A 15,458-nucleotide genomic window follows, 5' to 3' on the forward strand; every position below is an offset into this window, starting at 1 on the left:
CTGCCTTGAGTCAGTGGTTTCACAGGTGTCAAAATATGTTTGAGTACAGCTGTACACAGATTATCCCTGAGAACAGGAACATAGGTAAGTCTTGAATCCTTAGAAGGACTTCCCTCCCTCCCACCAATCCCGTTCTCAGACTTGCTGGATAGTTGGTAAAGTTGTCCAGAAGCATGTCAATGCACAGGGGCTTCAAGTGGAGTTCGAGTGCTACATCCTTGTGAAAATACAGTAACACAAAGCAGCAGGGAAAAATAACTTTTGGCTCAACCTACAGTCTGTTTTTCAGGTTATGAGATTTGTTCTGCCTTTTTTAGTCCAGACACCTTCTTGTCTTTCACTCTATTGTGGGCCAGCTCTGCAAACTGAGATCTTTGTAACAGTTTAAAGCAGGCATTTATCCTGTTTCTTTGAGTTTGACGCTGGAACTTATCTTAGCCACATGCTTCTCCAACCCTGACATCTTCTGGGTAGAGAGTTGTCTTAAAAATCAGAATGATTTTCAATAAGATACGTATTTGACTTCAGTGTCTGTCCTGTGATATCACTCTCCCACACGGCATGTGTTTTGACCTTACAGTTGAAAAATGAAGTGATCATTTACTAACACTCCTGCTCCTTCTGGTTCTTTGCATCACTTACTTGCTTTATGAAACAGGCAGAAACAGCAACATATATAACATGCCAAGGTGGGAAATGTTTCTTAGATGAAGGGGAAAAAAAAGTTATTTCACAGAGAGAACAGATGGACAGACAAAATGAGGAAAATTCAGCCTTCTCTCTACTGTTTCACCTAACTTGGGCAAGACTTCTATTATGTGTTCATGGAGGCAGACAGTACCCAGAACCTCATCAATATCAAAGTCATATAACTTCAAATTTTCATTTGTCACTGGTGGAACTTTGAATTGGGAAGTGCTGTAATGCTGTGAAATGCTCTAATTTAGTAACTGGTTTTATCTCCTTAAGAATTTCTTTATAGTAACATTCAGAACTGTATTCAGTGTAATCAGTGTTCAGTGTAACAGGAGCGTTGGAAGTGCAAGATGTTATTTCTTAGCTGAGAAATGAAGAAGTTCCATCAGTCTGACTCCACCTGCTAATCAAGGTAAATATGCATATTTTATTGTATAAATAAAACTTTTCTAATTGCACACTGGCATATTTCCAGTGCTTCTGTGTTTTGTATATCTGTACTCATGTGATTCACGGGGCAAACTATAATTTACTGTCCCACGTCCTAATATTTCTTCCACAAGACATTACTGCCAAAAAACACTGTCCTATATCCTTAATCCCTCCTGCCACATGATTTCTGGTCATGCTCACGTCTCTGCTTTCTGTCTTAACTACTAAGCTGGTACAATTTTCTGAGAGGAATAAGAGTGGAATGGTAAATACAAGCAGATGTTTCACCCGGCAGATATATACATAGCTTTGTAAAAGTTTGTTTGTAGAATAATTGATAGTGCAGTCGTGGAGGATGCCAGTTTCAGTCCCAGCTGGAGACAGACGGCAGAGAGCCTCAGTAGCGTTTTCTCTCAGTTTTGTCTCTTTAGTCTTCTCTATTACAGCATTCAGTAGCAGTTACTGGTGTGAAGGGACAAGAAAAGTTGCCAAACCCTTCTGTACAGGACAGAGCAAAGGGGATCACTGCATCCGTTTTAACAGCCCTGATACCAACGATAGTAGTGCTGTGCAGTATATTTGGGAGACAGGAGATGACAAGTTCGTCGAGCGAAAGTTTCATGCTGGGATTTGGTATTCCTGTGAAGAAATGATAAATGAAAATGGTGAGTAAAACCATCTAAGTTTACTTAAGAAAATAATCAGAGTTCTTCCTACTTATTTGGTGTCACTTTCCTCTGTTGCAATATCATGTATGTGTTTCAAAGGAAAAAGTATCCTTAAAAAGCTGCTCTTCTGTGGGAAGGGGGATCTTAGAGGGTACTGTCTAGTCAATTCCTAAAAAATTCCTAATAAATTAGGAAGAATTTGCAAAGAATCTGCAAAGAACTTTAGAGTGACAGACTGTAGTACAGATTAAGTTTTTTTTTTTAATTCTTCTAACCAGAGCAGCACAGTAAATTACTGTGACAGGAAGCAGGTTTATTTTTATGATGTTTTCAGTCTGTAAGGCAAAATCAAATGTGTTTGCATTAAATGATTGCTTACGATCTCCTATGGCAACATAAAATGCACTACGTGATTTTGTTGTTTTAAAAATCATTTGAGCAATTAAATTTGTGAGATCTCAGTTATTTCATGGATTTCCTCTTAAGCACAGGTATTTCTCCTTTCTTATTGTGATCTTACCTTTCATAAATCAAAGCAGAAGAAGAATATTTTCACCCTGCTAAAACATAGTTTGGAGACTTACTAGTTATGACTGGTAGCATTTAAGTGAATTTCACTCTGTGTGTGTAAATGTCAGTAGAATGAAAGTAGCTTGCTATTAAAGAAAGTTTCTAGTTAATTTTGGGTCTTTGTATAAAGCAATTGCTTAACTGGTTCAAGAAACAAGACCACAGGAGGTTCCACATTAACATAAGGAAAAACTTTTTCACTGTGAGGGTGACAGAGCCCTGGAACAGGCTGCCCAGAGTGGCTGTAGGGTCTCCCTCTCTGGAGACGTTCAAAACTCGCCTGGACGTGTTCCTGTGTGACCTGCTCTAGGTGGTCCTGCTCTGGCAGGGGGGTTGGACTAGATGATCTTTCAAGGTGCCTTCCAACCCCTGACATTCTGTGATTCTGTGATTCTGTGATTGTAAATCCAGATCAACACTAAGTTTTTCCCCCTATTGTCCTGATAAGTTTGCAAATGACAACGGAACAAAACTTCAGAGAAATTGAATCAGCTGTCATCTGTGCTATAAAATGCAGACATTTTCTCAGTCACCTGTCCTGAAAGTCTAATTCCACCAGAAGGTCTTTTAAGTGATGCCATTTTAAGGGGGCAAATGTCAAAGATCAGAGCAAAATATGTGTCCAAAAGACATTCAAATTGTGATTGCTATGGGTACCAGGGTAGTTTACCTTGTTCATCTGATATGGCAGTTCTTGTTTTCCAACTTGGTGCAGTTATTGTTGAAAAAACCGCCCTATATTTTCAGAGTAGAGCAGAATTAATTCCAAGAGCTTTGTTCACAGCATCTGTGTGTGTGTGTGTGTGAGGAGGTCATATGGGTTTGAAAATCAAAGCTTCTAGAAAGAAATTGTAATCAAGCTTAGAAGAAGTTTGTGTGAGCAGCAGCCTTGTTGCAGTAAGGAGAGCAGGTCTTCCTTCACAGGGAAGATGGTACACCGGCTGCTGGCCTTTCAAAGGAATTTATTGTTTTCCCATTCTGGCTTTCACAGCTACAACCTTTTGGAAATCAAATCATAGCCTTTCTCTAGGTGTCCCAGACTCTGGTTCTGCCTTAAAAAAGTCTGGAAGGATTCTCTAGCTAAGTCCCAGGAGTAGGTCAATGTACCAGGGTCTCTCTGTACAAACATACATCAGAAATAGTTTCTCTTGATCATCTCAGTTTGTGCTTTTATGATAGATTTTGCATTTTCTGCTTTCTGTTAATCTCTTTCTTTAGATCATTACAGAACACAACACAGTCCTAAATTTTATTTTTAAAATGTCTATTTTTTTTAGGTGAGAAATGTAGAAGTTTCATCAGTCTGACGCCAGCTGGTGATCGAGGTAGATACGCATATTTTCTTTGTGTAAATAAAACTTTCCTGATCACATTTACCAATAGAAATTTTCTCTAGTTTGATATAAAAAATGCTTGCTTTAATCTCACAGGTTTTTGTCCTTTATCTAGTTTTTCAACTTCAAAATTAAGTCCGTATGATTTAAGATACGAATCTATGTCTTTTGAAAGCACTCCATTTGAATATGAATGTTTTTAAAAATTACTTTGAATATAGATACTAGAAGCCAAGATTGTAAGGTTTTGCCCCCTCTCTCCTCATACATCTATATTCACAGTCAGAAATCTTGTGGCTTGCACCATGTGGCCTGGAGAGGGCAGAGGGACAGGCAGTGTGTGAACAAGGGCAGGCTGTACACTGAGGGGACCTGGGGGAGACGTGTTGTGGACAAAACCAATCTTGATGGCAGTCTGAATTCCCTCCCTGTACCTTACACAGGTAATGCAAGGTGGCAATTCCATTCTCTTGAAAGCCTAGGGTTGCCTTCTTTCTTTCAAAGAGCAGTTCATGTTCCTATAAAACATGCCTGCAGATGCTGTTAAGTGCTCCCTCCTCCACTGTAAAAACTATCACTGATATGGTTATACCAATCACTTTGTAAGTGACTGATCCAGAAAAAAAGCTCTTCCTTCTTCCCCAGGGGTTTGAAATTCAGTGTCCAGGATACTGGGACTGGAGTACTTTCCTGCCTACACGATTTCAGTCACTTGGGGAAGAAGAAAGACTCAGTATCTGAAGGCTAGTCCTCCCTCCCTCTATTCAGTTTGTCATTGTGTACAAATGTTTCAAGATTTTTATAACATGAGAAAAAAATGTAAATGAGATATGGTTCTTAGTCACACAGACACTGTCTCAGAAAGGAGGGGTGGATTATGGGTCCTTCCCTGAGACCTCACACATGAAACTACTGGTGGACATCAGCATCAGAAAATGCCACAGGCACCCGCAGGTCAGATCAAGACATCTAAGACAGAATGAAGGTACCTGATAACCGCACTGAGAAGCTATGCCTGGGTAGTAAAATCCTGCATGGAAGTAGACTCCTGCCCTGCACAGGAGAAAAGCAAGTTTGTGTTCTGCACGTCCATATTGGCTGCTGTGTGCACAAAACTTGGGATGTGTCAGGCTCCCCCCGCCTGAATTTATATTCCTTAGGCATCATACACAGGGATTATCACAGCTGATCGGTGCATATGTAGTGATGGCTCACTTATCAAAGATGTTAAAATGCAAGCTCTTGTAGCTGGAGCAGCCAACACTGCCAGGCAACACAACATCTGGAGCTCCTGAACAAAATCAGAATTTTTTACTAAGACAAAGATTTGCTGGAGAAATAAACTTTGCCCAGGAGCCACCACCCATAGCCTGGCTGTGGCTAAATGGCCTTTGAATCAGAGAAGTCCCACAGACACTGTCAAAGCCTGCAGCAGGGGTTACTTACCACACAAACATTGTTTACTGCGCTATGTAGTGTTTAGTAATGAATTACGTGTCTTAGCAATGTTTCTGTTTTTAAGTTATGATTGTTAGTATATACCTTCATGTGAAATCACTATTTGAATCCACAACCAGGTGTCTCAGGACACACTTATTTGTTTTTAAAAAGGTTTGGGAAGGTTGTTGGCCAGTTCTTGGTCCAATCTGGACACAAGAAGACCTGCTCCTTATTGTGGGACATGAGCATGTAAAACTGCAGGCTGAGAAACTTGACAGGGAAGATTAACTTCTTGCATAAGATGTAATTAACAGATATCCAGAAAGAAGGATTAGCAGATAACCAGAGAAATGAATCTCAGTGAAACCTGGAGATTGTCTGGGCTCATCAAGGTTTCTCTGTCCAAAAATTCAAGATCCTCTTTGGTAGAAAATTAAGCACATGGGGAAGATTTTACTTAACGGCTAGACCCTCAGGCCATGTGGCTGTGTTTTTTGCCTTGCAGTTTGTTAGCTGGGTAACATGGCCTTCTGTTTTGGTACACTTGTCTCTGGACTCAGCAACTGTGATGTCAACAACTAGATAATTGGATAGTAATTCTTCTTTTTATATTAAATTTGGTTCATGATAATTTTAGGGTAGCTACTGAATATGAAACCGTGCTGCCCCACCTTGTACTGTAAGCTTCTTACGTGTATAGCAGGAACGTGCAATGCTCTTCCACTAAATGGACAAATCAGCAGAGGAAATTATAATTTAGGTTATCCATTGACCTTGAAGTCTTCCTATAGATGTTATAATAGCAACCTCACAGCCTTTGAGCTTTTGTTTAATGTTATATAAACAATATAAATGAAGAAGAAAGAAATAGTGAAAATATTAAATGAGTGCTTATAATACCAGTGCTATTGATTTGATTTTCCAGGGGTTTTATGGCTGTCTATTGTAGCAGAGCTTCTGTACATCATTTTGCTTCTGACTGGAGCCATTCTTATGTCAGTAGAAATGTGCTTCTACAGTACTGTCATTGATGGACTAAAGATCAACGCCTTTTCTGCAGTTGTCACCGTATTAGCAGGTATAGTGAAGAATCTCAATTTATTACATCCAGAAAAGGCAACATCGATAGATTTCCACCTGAAAATTAATAACAGTGTACAAGTTTCAAAACTATTACAATACCTATGGAGACACTAACAATACAAGATGCTGCAAAATTTTACGGAAAACATTATTTTCAAATAATTATTTCTTAATAGGAACATTTTTACCTTCTATATTTATGGGTTTTACTATTTTTAACTTCAGTATTTTAATTTTATAACTTTTAATTTCATTGTCATGTTGGTTGTCAAAGAAATAAAAGTAACACACTCTTCCAAATAACTTGATTTTTTTATTTCCAAAATGCTAAGTATAAAATTAGGAATAGCCAAGTCAAAATAACACTTTTAAGAGGGAATAAAATGTAATTGGATAATCATCAATAAAATTATCTTTCATTTTCTGCACATTATTTCTTAATCCAGTGCTATTTAACCATAGGATCCCAGACAAATTCGGTTCGGATAAAAGTTCAGACTGTCCCTAGTCCAATCTGAGAAATCTGGTCTGAATTCACTGTTGACTCTGTGTTGAACAGGAGGAGGTTGGACCAGAGACTTCTGAAGGTGTCTTACAGCTTGAAGTATTTGTGATTCTGTCTATATTATAGAATTGTTACTGAGGAATCTTGCTATAAAAACAGCAATTACGTGTAACATGAACTATGTTTCATAGAGTTATTAATTTTGGAGCCAGAAGAAATCATACTGTTTATTTACTATAATTTCTTGTGAAACACATGCCACTGTGTTTCATATGGTCAGGGTTGTTCAGAGTTCAAAGTGATCTGTACTTGGTGAAAGCATATCTTTTAGATTGGCATCTAATTACAAGTCAAATACCTGGCAGATGGCAAAGAATTAATCTCAAGATTGTCCTTCTCTGTGAAATTTTTTGACTTTGATCCTAATCCTAATGTTTCTGGAATTAGTGTTCATGCATTTGTGATCATTGTGCCTTTCTTAATTAATTAAAGATTTTTATTATACTTTTTCCTCTCAAACATATAATCACACATGTCATTCTTTTGCCAGTCTCATTTTTGGTGGCTAAATAAATCAAATTTATTAAGTGTCTGACTGTGATAATGGGGAAGAAATAATTTCCTTCCTTTCTGCAGAACCCTTTGTATAGTTGAAGGCAACTATCACATCTCTCCTTCATCTTCTCCAAAATAAATGACTGGGAAACATACCATATGTCTTCACATGTATTTCAAAGACCTCTGATCACTCCTGCTGCTCTCGTCTTTCCCTAGCTCAGTTTTTGCACAATCTTGCTGGAGAGCGGTACTAAGCGTGGACACCAGGCTGAAGCTCCAGGAACTTTAACAAACACAATTTATATTCTAGATGGTGACTTCTGAAACACTCTAGTTTTGCTTAATTTTTTGGAAGTGTAAAACCTAGGAACCCATCACTCCACCCTGAGTTAGGCCCATCTCTCCTAAATGTTTCCTGACAGGTAGTTATCTAGCCTCATCTTAAAAACATCCCCAAGCCCAAAAAAGCACCACCACCACCAAAAAGAATCAATGTTGCTTCTTCTGTACTAGAGTTTCTGTCACCTTCTTAGGAAATATAATCCAATTCATAACATTCAAAAGATTTTCTTCATGCTTAATTTAAGCTCCGGCTTATCTTAATTTTTTACAGCAATTCCTTTAGGTTACCCACCTGCAACAGAGAGCAGATGATTCCTTCCTCTTTGCAATTACCTTTTTATGCATTTGAAGATTCCTATCCCAGCTCCCTGTTGCCCAGAGAGCAGTCCCAAAACTTCACTGCCTATGAACTCTGAGAACCTGCTGTAATATCTCCTTTCTTCCGAATGACTTTCCTGAAAGTTATCCGACTAGTTAAAAATCTCTATTATCACCAGTTCTACTAATTGCTGAAAAAAAAGCTCAATTTCTTCTCTATCTCACCAAACGTCATGATCCACTGTTATGGCTATTTCCAAAGAAAGTGTAGTGAGATTTATTCAGCTCTTCAGGTAGTTTTGCCGACTATTAGCAGCTTTTACCTCTCCCAATAATAATAAATATTCACCTTTATTAATTTTCTTTTTGGTTTTGGCATGTACTGTATTAAGGAGGCTGATACAGCAGGCAGCATTTCCTGGATATTCTGTTTACTTCCGCTCATAAAATTTCTTGAAGACAGCATCTGTTTTAGCTGTTAAACTTATGTATAAATCCTTTGTAGATATAAACCAGATCTATTTGTCCTAATCTGTAATGAAAATGCAATTTCTTGTCCAAACATGCGCTTGATTCTAGAAGACAAATGCAAATTAAATTCAGCGACTGGAATCAGTAGCTGCATCATTCTAGCTACTTTGAAAACACAGAATTTATAAAACTGTTACAGTATTTAACCATGGAAAAAAACACGTTAAAGCTAGTGTTTGATTTCTCCATTCCCTCAGTCTTTAGCTCAGACTGAATAAAATCCTAAAATGTTGATTTAATCACAGTGTGAAACTTTCTGAACATAGGTATGTTGTATGTCCCACATGCAGTTCTTGACCCTACAGAAACTATTATCCTAATTTGTGAGTGTTTTCTCTTAAATATATGTGCACTGCTTGTTAACTCCACTGCTATGAAATACACAGTACTGAAACCACTGTCCTGTTGTCCTCAGTGGCCTTTGATGAAAAAGAACACTGACAGGCACCCATATATGACTATGCTTGCCTTTTATATCCACGTTAGTTAAATTTTCATCATTTCTCAAGCACCAAACTGCCCTGATGCCACTGCTGAAATGTTGAGCCTGACTCAGAATTTAATCCTTGTAGAAGAGGTAAGAGAGCCCCAGCACAGGAGTTAATATTCACACCCCAGTTATATGCATTTCTAGGTGGCCAAATTGGAGGATTCGGAATAGACATTTGTGTAACTCAAAAATGGCCACGACATACCACCTGGTGGGAGATGGACAACTGGTCTCCGTTCTCCAGTAGCCACACCGGCAGTCAAACAACTTTCTCAAAACAGTTATTAAGGAATGTGCTATCAGAGTGCCACCTAACTACCGAATGCTGTTTCACAGCTTGAAGCCTCTTGGCTCTGTGCTACACTCTGTGCTAATTGCCTTTTGGTGGTGCTTCAGGCTGTATCAGTATTTCCGGGAAAACCATTTCCCAGTGATTACTGAAGCCAGGTCGTTGTCAGCCCTGACTTGTTATGCCCGAGGACATGGGTCCTAGACTGAGAGATATTGTGTGATAGCTAACTAGTTTTGTAAGAATTCATGAAAAAGAGTTAATTAAGAACCCCTAACAAATTTGGTCTTGTGTCTTGTGAGTTTGGTGGGGGACTGACTGCTCTGAGAAGCTAATGTGTTTTAGACAATGGGATAGTTCATACTACAAGGGTATTTATGGATTTGTAAATGAAGCTGGAAACAAAAAATTAAATGTTTGAAGGGAAGTTCACTACTGGGAGATAAAATGCTAAGGAAAAACAGATACCCATAGGATTAGGCAGGAGCCTAGCAGCAATTATGAAAATCAATAAGACCCTTTCATAATCTAGACTTCTAGTGCTTTTTAATGGCCATTAACTCTCTGTTCACTTTTTCATTCACGTACATAACTTTGATAAATCTGTCTGCAGTTAAGGCACTGGCAAAGGGCATATGACTGCATGCCTTTGAGTGAGCGGAAGCCATAGGAAACTGCAGCTGAGCAATACTATGCTGTAATGGCTGATCCCTGCTCAGGGCTGAATTACTCAGAAGTTTTCAGAGGATGAGAGCAAATCAACTTGCTTCCTTTTAAAATCTATGGGCTGCGTATCCCATTGCTCCCCTGGATTCCTCTCGCATACAGAGTTAAGTGTCAAGGGACTGTATTAATGAGTGTATTGGCAAATACATGATGCATAAATACATGATGATAAATACACTTAGATGTCTAGTATTTTTGAGCGATTTATAGAATTTAGATATTTCATAAAATATTCTTCAGGAGCTCAAGGAATGACTGCAAAAAGTTGAGAAAGAAGAATGTCCTCTATTTACATTTCCTAATGTTCTTATGATATTGTATTTTTTAGGTCTTCTTGGCATGGTTGCTCATATGATGTACACAACTGTATTTCAAATGACTGTAAATCTTGGTCCTGAAGACTGGAGACCTCACACATGGGATTATGGCTGGTCCTATTGGTACCTATTGATTTATATTCCATTCTTCCATTACATTTCAGTCACTTCACCCTATGTTCAAAGAATGTATACCTAATTTATAAGGAATGGGTCTACCTTATTTCACTCCTGGGGGTGCAGTTCAGTAACAGTATCAGTCTTAGATTATTGCATAGAATGTATAAACTTGTGAGTTCTGCATTTGCCATCCTTTAGACTGTACCTAGATCTCCAACTGCTCTGCACGAAGCAGGGTTCTTCTCCATACACATCAGACCCAGATTTAGTACTCTCATCTCCCAGGAAAACTGCCTTGCATAGGTGTTTAAAATTCTTCCAGCTTTAGCTGTTTAGGCTGAATTTTTGCTCATCAGATGTATGGTTCAGGTTGTTGTATCTGGAACATTACAGACAAGATGGTTCAAGTTTTTGAAAACAGACTTATGTAAAACCACATTATTTTGGCCCTGTAAATAATTGCAACATATATTCTGAGGAGATCTAGGAAATTATTAAGAAAGAGGACTGTTCAGAGAATTTTTGCTATAGAGATGTACTTTTGAAAATCCATCAGATCTGATCAATAGCAAGCTTTTGAATATTCAGGTGCTGGAAAATGCCACTTGCCCGGCTGAGAAAAAGAATAGGAACAACTGTCTTAGGTTAAATCAAAAGTCAATCAGGACCAATATTTTGGGTCAGTAGAGCAGAGCTCAGGCTGACTGTCTCCTTCATATCTGCTCTGACAGTCAAGATCACAGCTCACTGTCACTCATTCTTGTTGTTCTTACTATTTTTATTGCACCATTCTTGAACAAGAGATTACAGCTGCATGAAGTCTTCACTAGGGAGTTTTGCAGTGAAACAGGGGTTTCTTTTGTCTTTTGTTCTGTTACTTTTCACCTTCATAATAACTCAAATTTCATTTGAAGGTCACTGTACATTGCTCTGTGTCTTTTCACAAGTTTTTCTCAAGCAGCAGCACTTTGTTTGAAGCTATTGCTACATGTGTATAATTGGTGATGTTCTCTAGTACTTTCAGAGCACTGAAGGATGGGCCTGGTCAGTGCTAACAAGCTGGAAGTTAGCCAGATAATGACAAATGGTGCATCTTATCCTGTTTTTCCAGCAGATGAGATGGCCCATCACCTATGTGTCACCTACTTGCTCAAAGTGGAAAGGGTGATCCTGCTTCTGTCAGGAAGAACTAGTCTGAGAAGGTCCAATACCAACTGTCCAGGGGCTGTTTGGATACCCTCAGCAGGGATTATAGGAGCTGTGCAGGATCCTCAAATAGTGCCTTCTTCCCTCCTTTTAGCACTTTGTGCTTCTTTGACTCTCACTACTTCTGTTCATTCATGGTTTTGTTCTTGCAATAATAATTTTGTTTCCCTGGTTTGGGGCTGTGATCTCTTTTCTGGGAGGTGTCTCCATTTCTTTCATGAATGGGATTAACCCTGAGTTTACTCTAAAATCAGTAAGAAGAGGGGCCAGTGGAAAGAGCAGGACTGTTCCTTCATTACCTTCCCCTTCCTATGGGAGTGGAAACACAAACCTGCAGGCTGGTACTGAGGAGCCTGTTCCCTCCTTTCCATCCCACTGGGAGGAGAAGAAAAATACCCAAATCACTGTCATTATTGCTGTCACTGACACAACTCCATTGATGACACTATCATCACCATCATCGTGCTCATCACTGATGTCATCACTGCTGCCATTACAGCTAGCCTTCTCTTGAGCACCCAGACTAATGGATTTCACCATGTGGCACACATTCAGGAATTGAGGATTTCATGGCTGCCCTCTAAAGATTCAGTGCAACCTGTGCCACTGAATGCCCAGAGAAATTCTTCAACCAACACAAGAATTTCCAAGCCATCAGTACCTGCATATAGTAAGACACTGAGGAGGATGGTCTATGTGGTGCCTTTTTTCTAATCAGTTGTATGCTCCATTTTTCTATGAAGATTCCCTTTCTTCTTTCCTTTTCTCAGCCTAAATGGCAGCTACATGACCCTGATAGACAGTGATGTAAAATTAAAGCAAGCTGTACATACAGGTGCCTCACTCCCTCCTCCAGGCTGTCTCTTTTGGTTTCTTTCCCCTTATCTCCTTTCATATATAATGCTGTCTCTCTTCTGATAACCTACATTTGCACCTCCCTTCCTGTTGTATAAACCCGCATCTTCAGCCTCCCTTAGCTGCTCTCCCATTGACTGCATGTTTGAATCTCATCTGATGGTAAGAGAGGAAGGATGCTGAAGCTATTTTTTTTGCAATAGGAAAGAGACAGATGCCAAAAAAAGGGACACAAATGATTGTAACTGACATTGACTTTCTAATTACCTCAGCACCCACTTGTGGGCAATAATACCACCAAAACCAGGACAGGGGCATGGGCAGGCAGAGGCACAGATAAAGACTTTGCTACTTTTTCTATGGGACTTATAATCATCTCCTTAGTAGCCAAAGAAAACAAAGAATTGAGCCAGCAGCTTTTCATCCCAATCACCAGACCTAGTAGAGCAGCTATTCCTGCAAGAGCTACTGAGTCTCTGTCATGGATCTTTTACCTGCCACAGTTCCTCCTCTGTCCTCACATCCAGCTGCTGTGGCCAGGGATTTCCTTCCACCTTGCCCAGGAAGCATGAAGATCTTTCTTCTTCCTTTACAATGCTGGAACTGCTGATGATGTGTAGACTCATTCTGCAGTAATCCTGAATAGCTCTTCAGTAAATACCTCCGTATTTCTCTGTTCTTCACCAGCTGTCCTGAAGGTTGAAAGATGTTTCTATTATTGGTGAACCTCTCACTCTCCTTGTGTTCCTCAGATTGAGGCATCCTCACATGAAGAGTCAACATTTTCTCTCTAAAGACCTGCCCTGTATTAAACTCCCATAAGACACCTCATATGGGATACTTTATGGAGTAAAAGAAAAACTCATTATCCTTATGCAGATGAATGACTGGTTGGTTTAGTTTGCTTCCTTCTTGAGTCAGCCTGTTTGATTTCCTCTTTTGTCATTTGTCTCTGGACAGAATTCAAATTGAATACTCTTCTTGAAGATGAATTTTCACTGCAGCCAAACTGCCCTTTATTCTCTGGCTCACTTCCTTCCTCAGTTCTCTCTAGTCAGATGATGACTTCTCATTTTTTCAAAATTTTTTGTGGAAAAGCAAAATTTCTGGCAAAATCTTTGAAAAATCACACTGATATCCTTCTTGTATTGTCAAAGGAAACCATTTATTTCTGTCCTTTGAGTTTTTGCATGTAACACAGTACTGGTCTACAAGAGAATGTGCTCATAAGAGATTAATTCCTTTCAGTCTTTGCCAAGAAGTCTTTATAGAAGCTTTCTTGAAATCAGTTTCTTACCCTTATGTGATTGTGTCCTTCAAAGGACTTCAACAGATGGATTAGGAAAAGCACCTTCAACAAAAGCTGTGCTTCATAATATCAGTTCTAATGCTACTGTCGCAGAGTTATTCAGCCAAAAATGCATACTACGTGAGTCAGGACTACTGCAAACCTGACACCTTTATCTCATTCCAGAGGGTGAATCTTCAATTCTTCTCCACTGTGGTTGGCTTAATCCACATGTCACATACCGTTATAAGTACCTGCTGTCCCATTCTTGCTCTATCTGCATGGGGAGGTAAATCTATCTGTCTCTGGCAATTTTCCCCTGTTCTTGCTATCTGTTTGTTATAAGAGCTCTTCCGAAGCTCCCCACATTGAGAGTTAGTCAGGGTGTAGTTTTGCTGACTTTAGGAACAAAGATAGCTTAAGCTGCTTCCCTTCTTCCTGCTTCTATGAGCCTTTCACATCTACATGCCATCCTTCACCATGTCAAATTCTATCAACAGATCTGGTTGTTTGATCACCCTGGAAACCAATCCTGGTTAAAAAAAGAAAAAAAAAAAAAAAAAAGAGGAGTTATTTAAAAACCTAAATGAGTTTGCTGAACTGCAGCAAAGACACGGGAACAAACAGCTCCAAGGCAGAGGAGAGATAAGCAAGAGTTTCTTAAACTGATTTCTCCACCAAAGCACGCGTTTTGTTAGATAATCATGACCTTCCTATGCTAAGAAAGGTTCTGATGAGTTGATGAGTAAGTTCCTCCACTGTGAACTCAAATTCATTCCACTGTGGTCATTTTTTTATGCTACTTCTACACCTCCAGCATGCATTGCCTACTCAGTAGTCTGGAATTTTCAAACATTTTTAGCAAATTGTACCTCAACATCATTTTTTTGTTCTCTCTTCTTATGGTTTTACTTTTAACATTTCAGAGTTGATGTCCTTTTCTCTCTGTTTAGTCATGACGTGTATTTTCTCAGAAATGCATTTCAGTGCTCTGAGCCTGCTTTAGTCAGCTATTTAATTGTGCCTTCTCTTTTCTTTTTAAACTTTTTGGATAACTGGCACACATTTTTCTCAGTGTCACCTGTTAGATATGTAATCTCAATAAATGCACCATTTAATTTTTTATGAATCCTCATAAAATAGTTCCTCTTTCTGATATTAAGCTCTAAGTAGAATAAACAGAGAAATTGGAGGTAAGGTTTCATTAATCAGGAATGTTAAATGTGAATATTATAACCAATATGTAGAAGTCAACTACGTAAACCAGTTATATAGATGGTCATTAACCAAGAATGTTTCTTTCTTCCCCACCATGCTCCTCTTTCCCTGATGTAAACCACTATAATCATATGTATGCAGTATTTAAAAAATAAAATTTAAGGACTTGGTTATGAAAACGTTCTGCTAATTTCTGATAAACCTTTTTGTTTATAGCCTCGCATGGGCTTCCTTCGCTTGCTGTATGGCTGCAGCTGTCACCACTATTAACAAATATACAAAAACTATTTTGGAATTCAAGCACAAAAGAAAAATCCTGGAAAGGAGTTTAAAGATTAAATACAAGTTTCCTGATCACACAGCTCCAGATAAAGCTTGGAATGTGTATGTGAACTCTTTTCACAACAGAACAGAGGACCCAGCACACCCAATAAAAGGCTTGCGTCACCTGGCCACTATTTCAGTTCTGTAA

General features: G+C 38.9%; 1 protein-coding gene across 1 annotated transcript; it reads left to right on the forward strand.

Annotated features, from left to right (window-relative positions):
• The first annotated feature begins 1,483 nt into the window (after nucleotides 1–1,483).
• Nucleotides 1,484–15,458, forward strand: LOC104340853 (germ cell-specific gene 1-like protein). Its single transcript, XM_009954139.1, has 5 exons — nucleotides 1,484–1,793; nucleotides 3,644–3,691; nucleotides 6,066–6,218; nucleotides 10,311–10,422; nucleotides 15,203–15,458. The coding sequence occupies exons 1-5, from the start codon at nucleotides 1,484–1,486 to the stop codon at nucleotides 15,456–15,458; spliced, it is 879 nt and encodes a 292-aa protein (XP_009952441.1).

This window comes from Leptosomus discolor, chromosome 15 (assembly GCF_034619465.1).
Source record: "Leptosomus discolor isolate bLepDis1 chromosome 15, bLepDis1.hap2, whole genome shotgun sequence".
Taxonomy (NCBI): domain Eukaryota; kingdom Metazoa; phylum Chordata; class Aves; order Leptosomiformes; family Leptosomidae; genus Leptosomus; species Leptosomus discolor.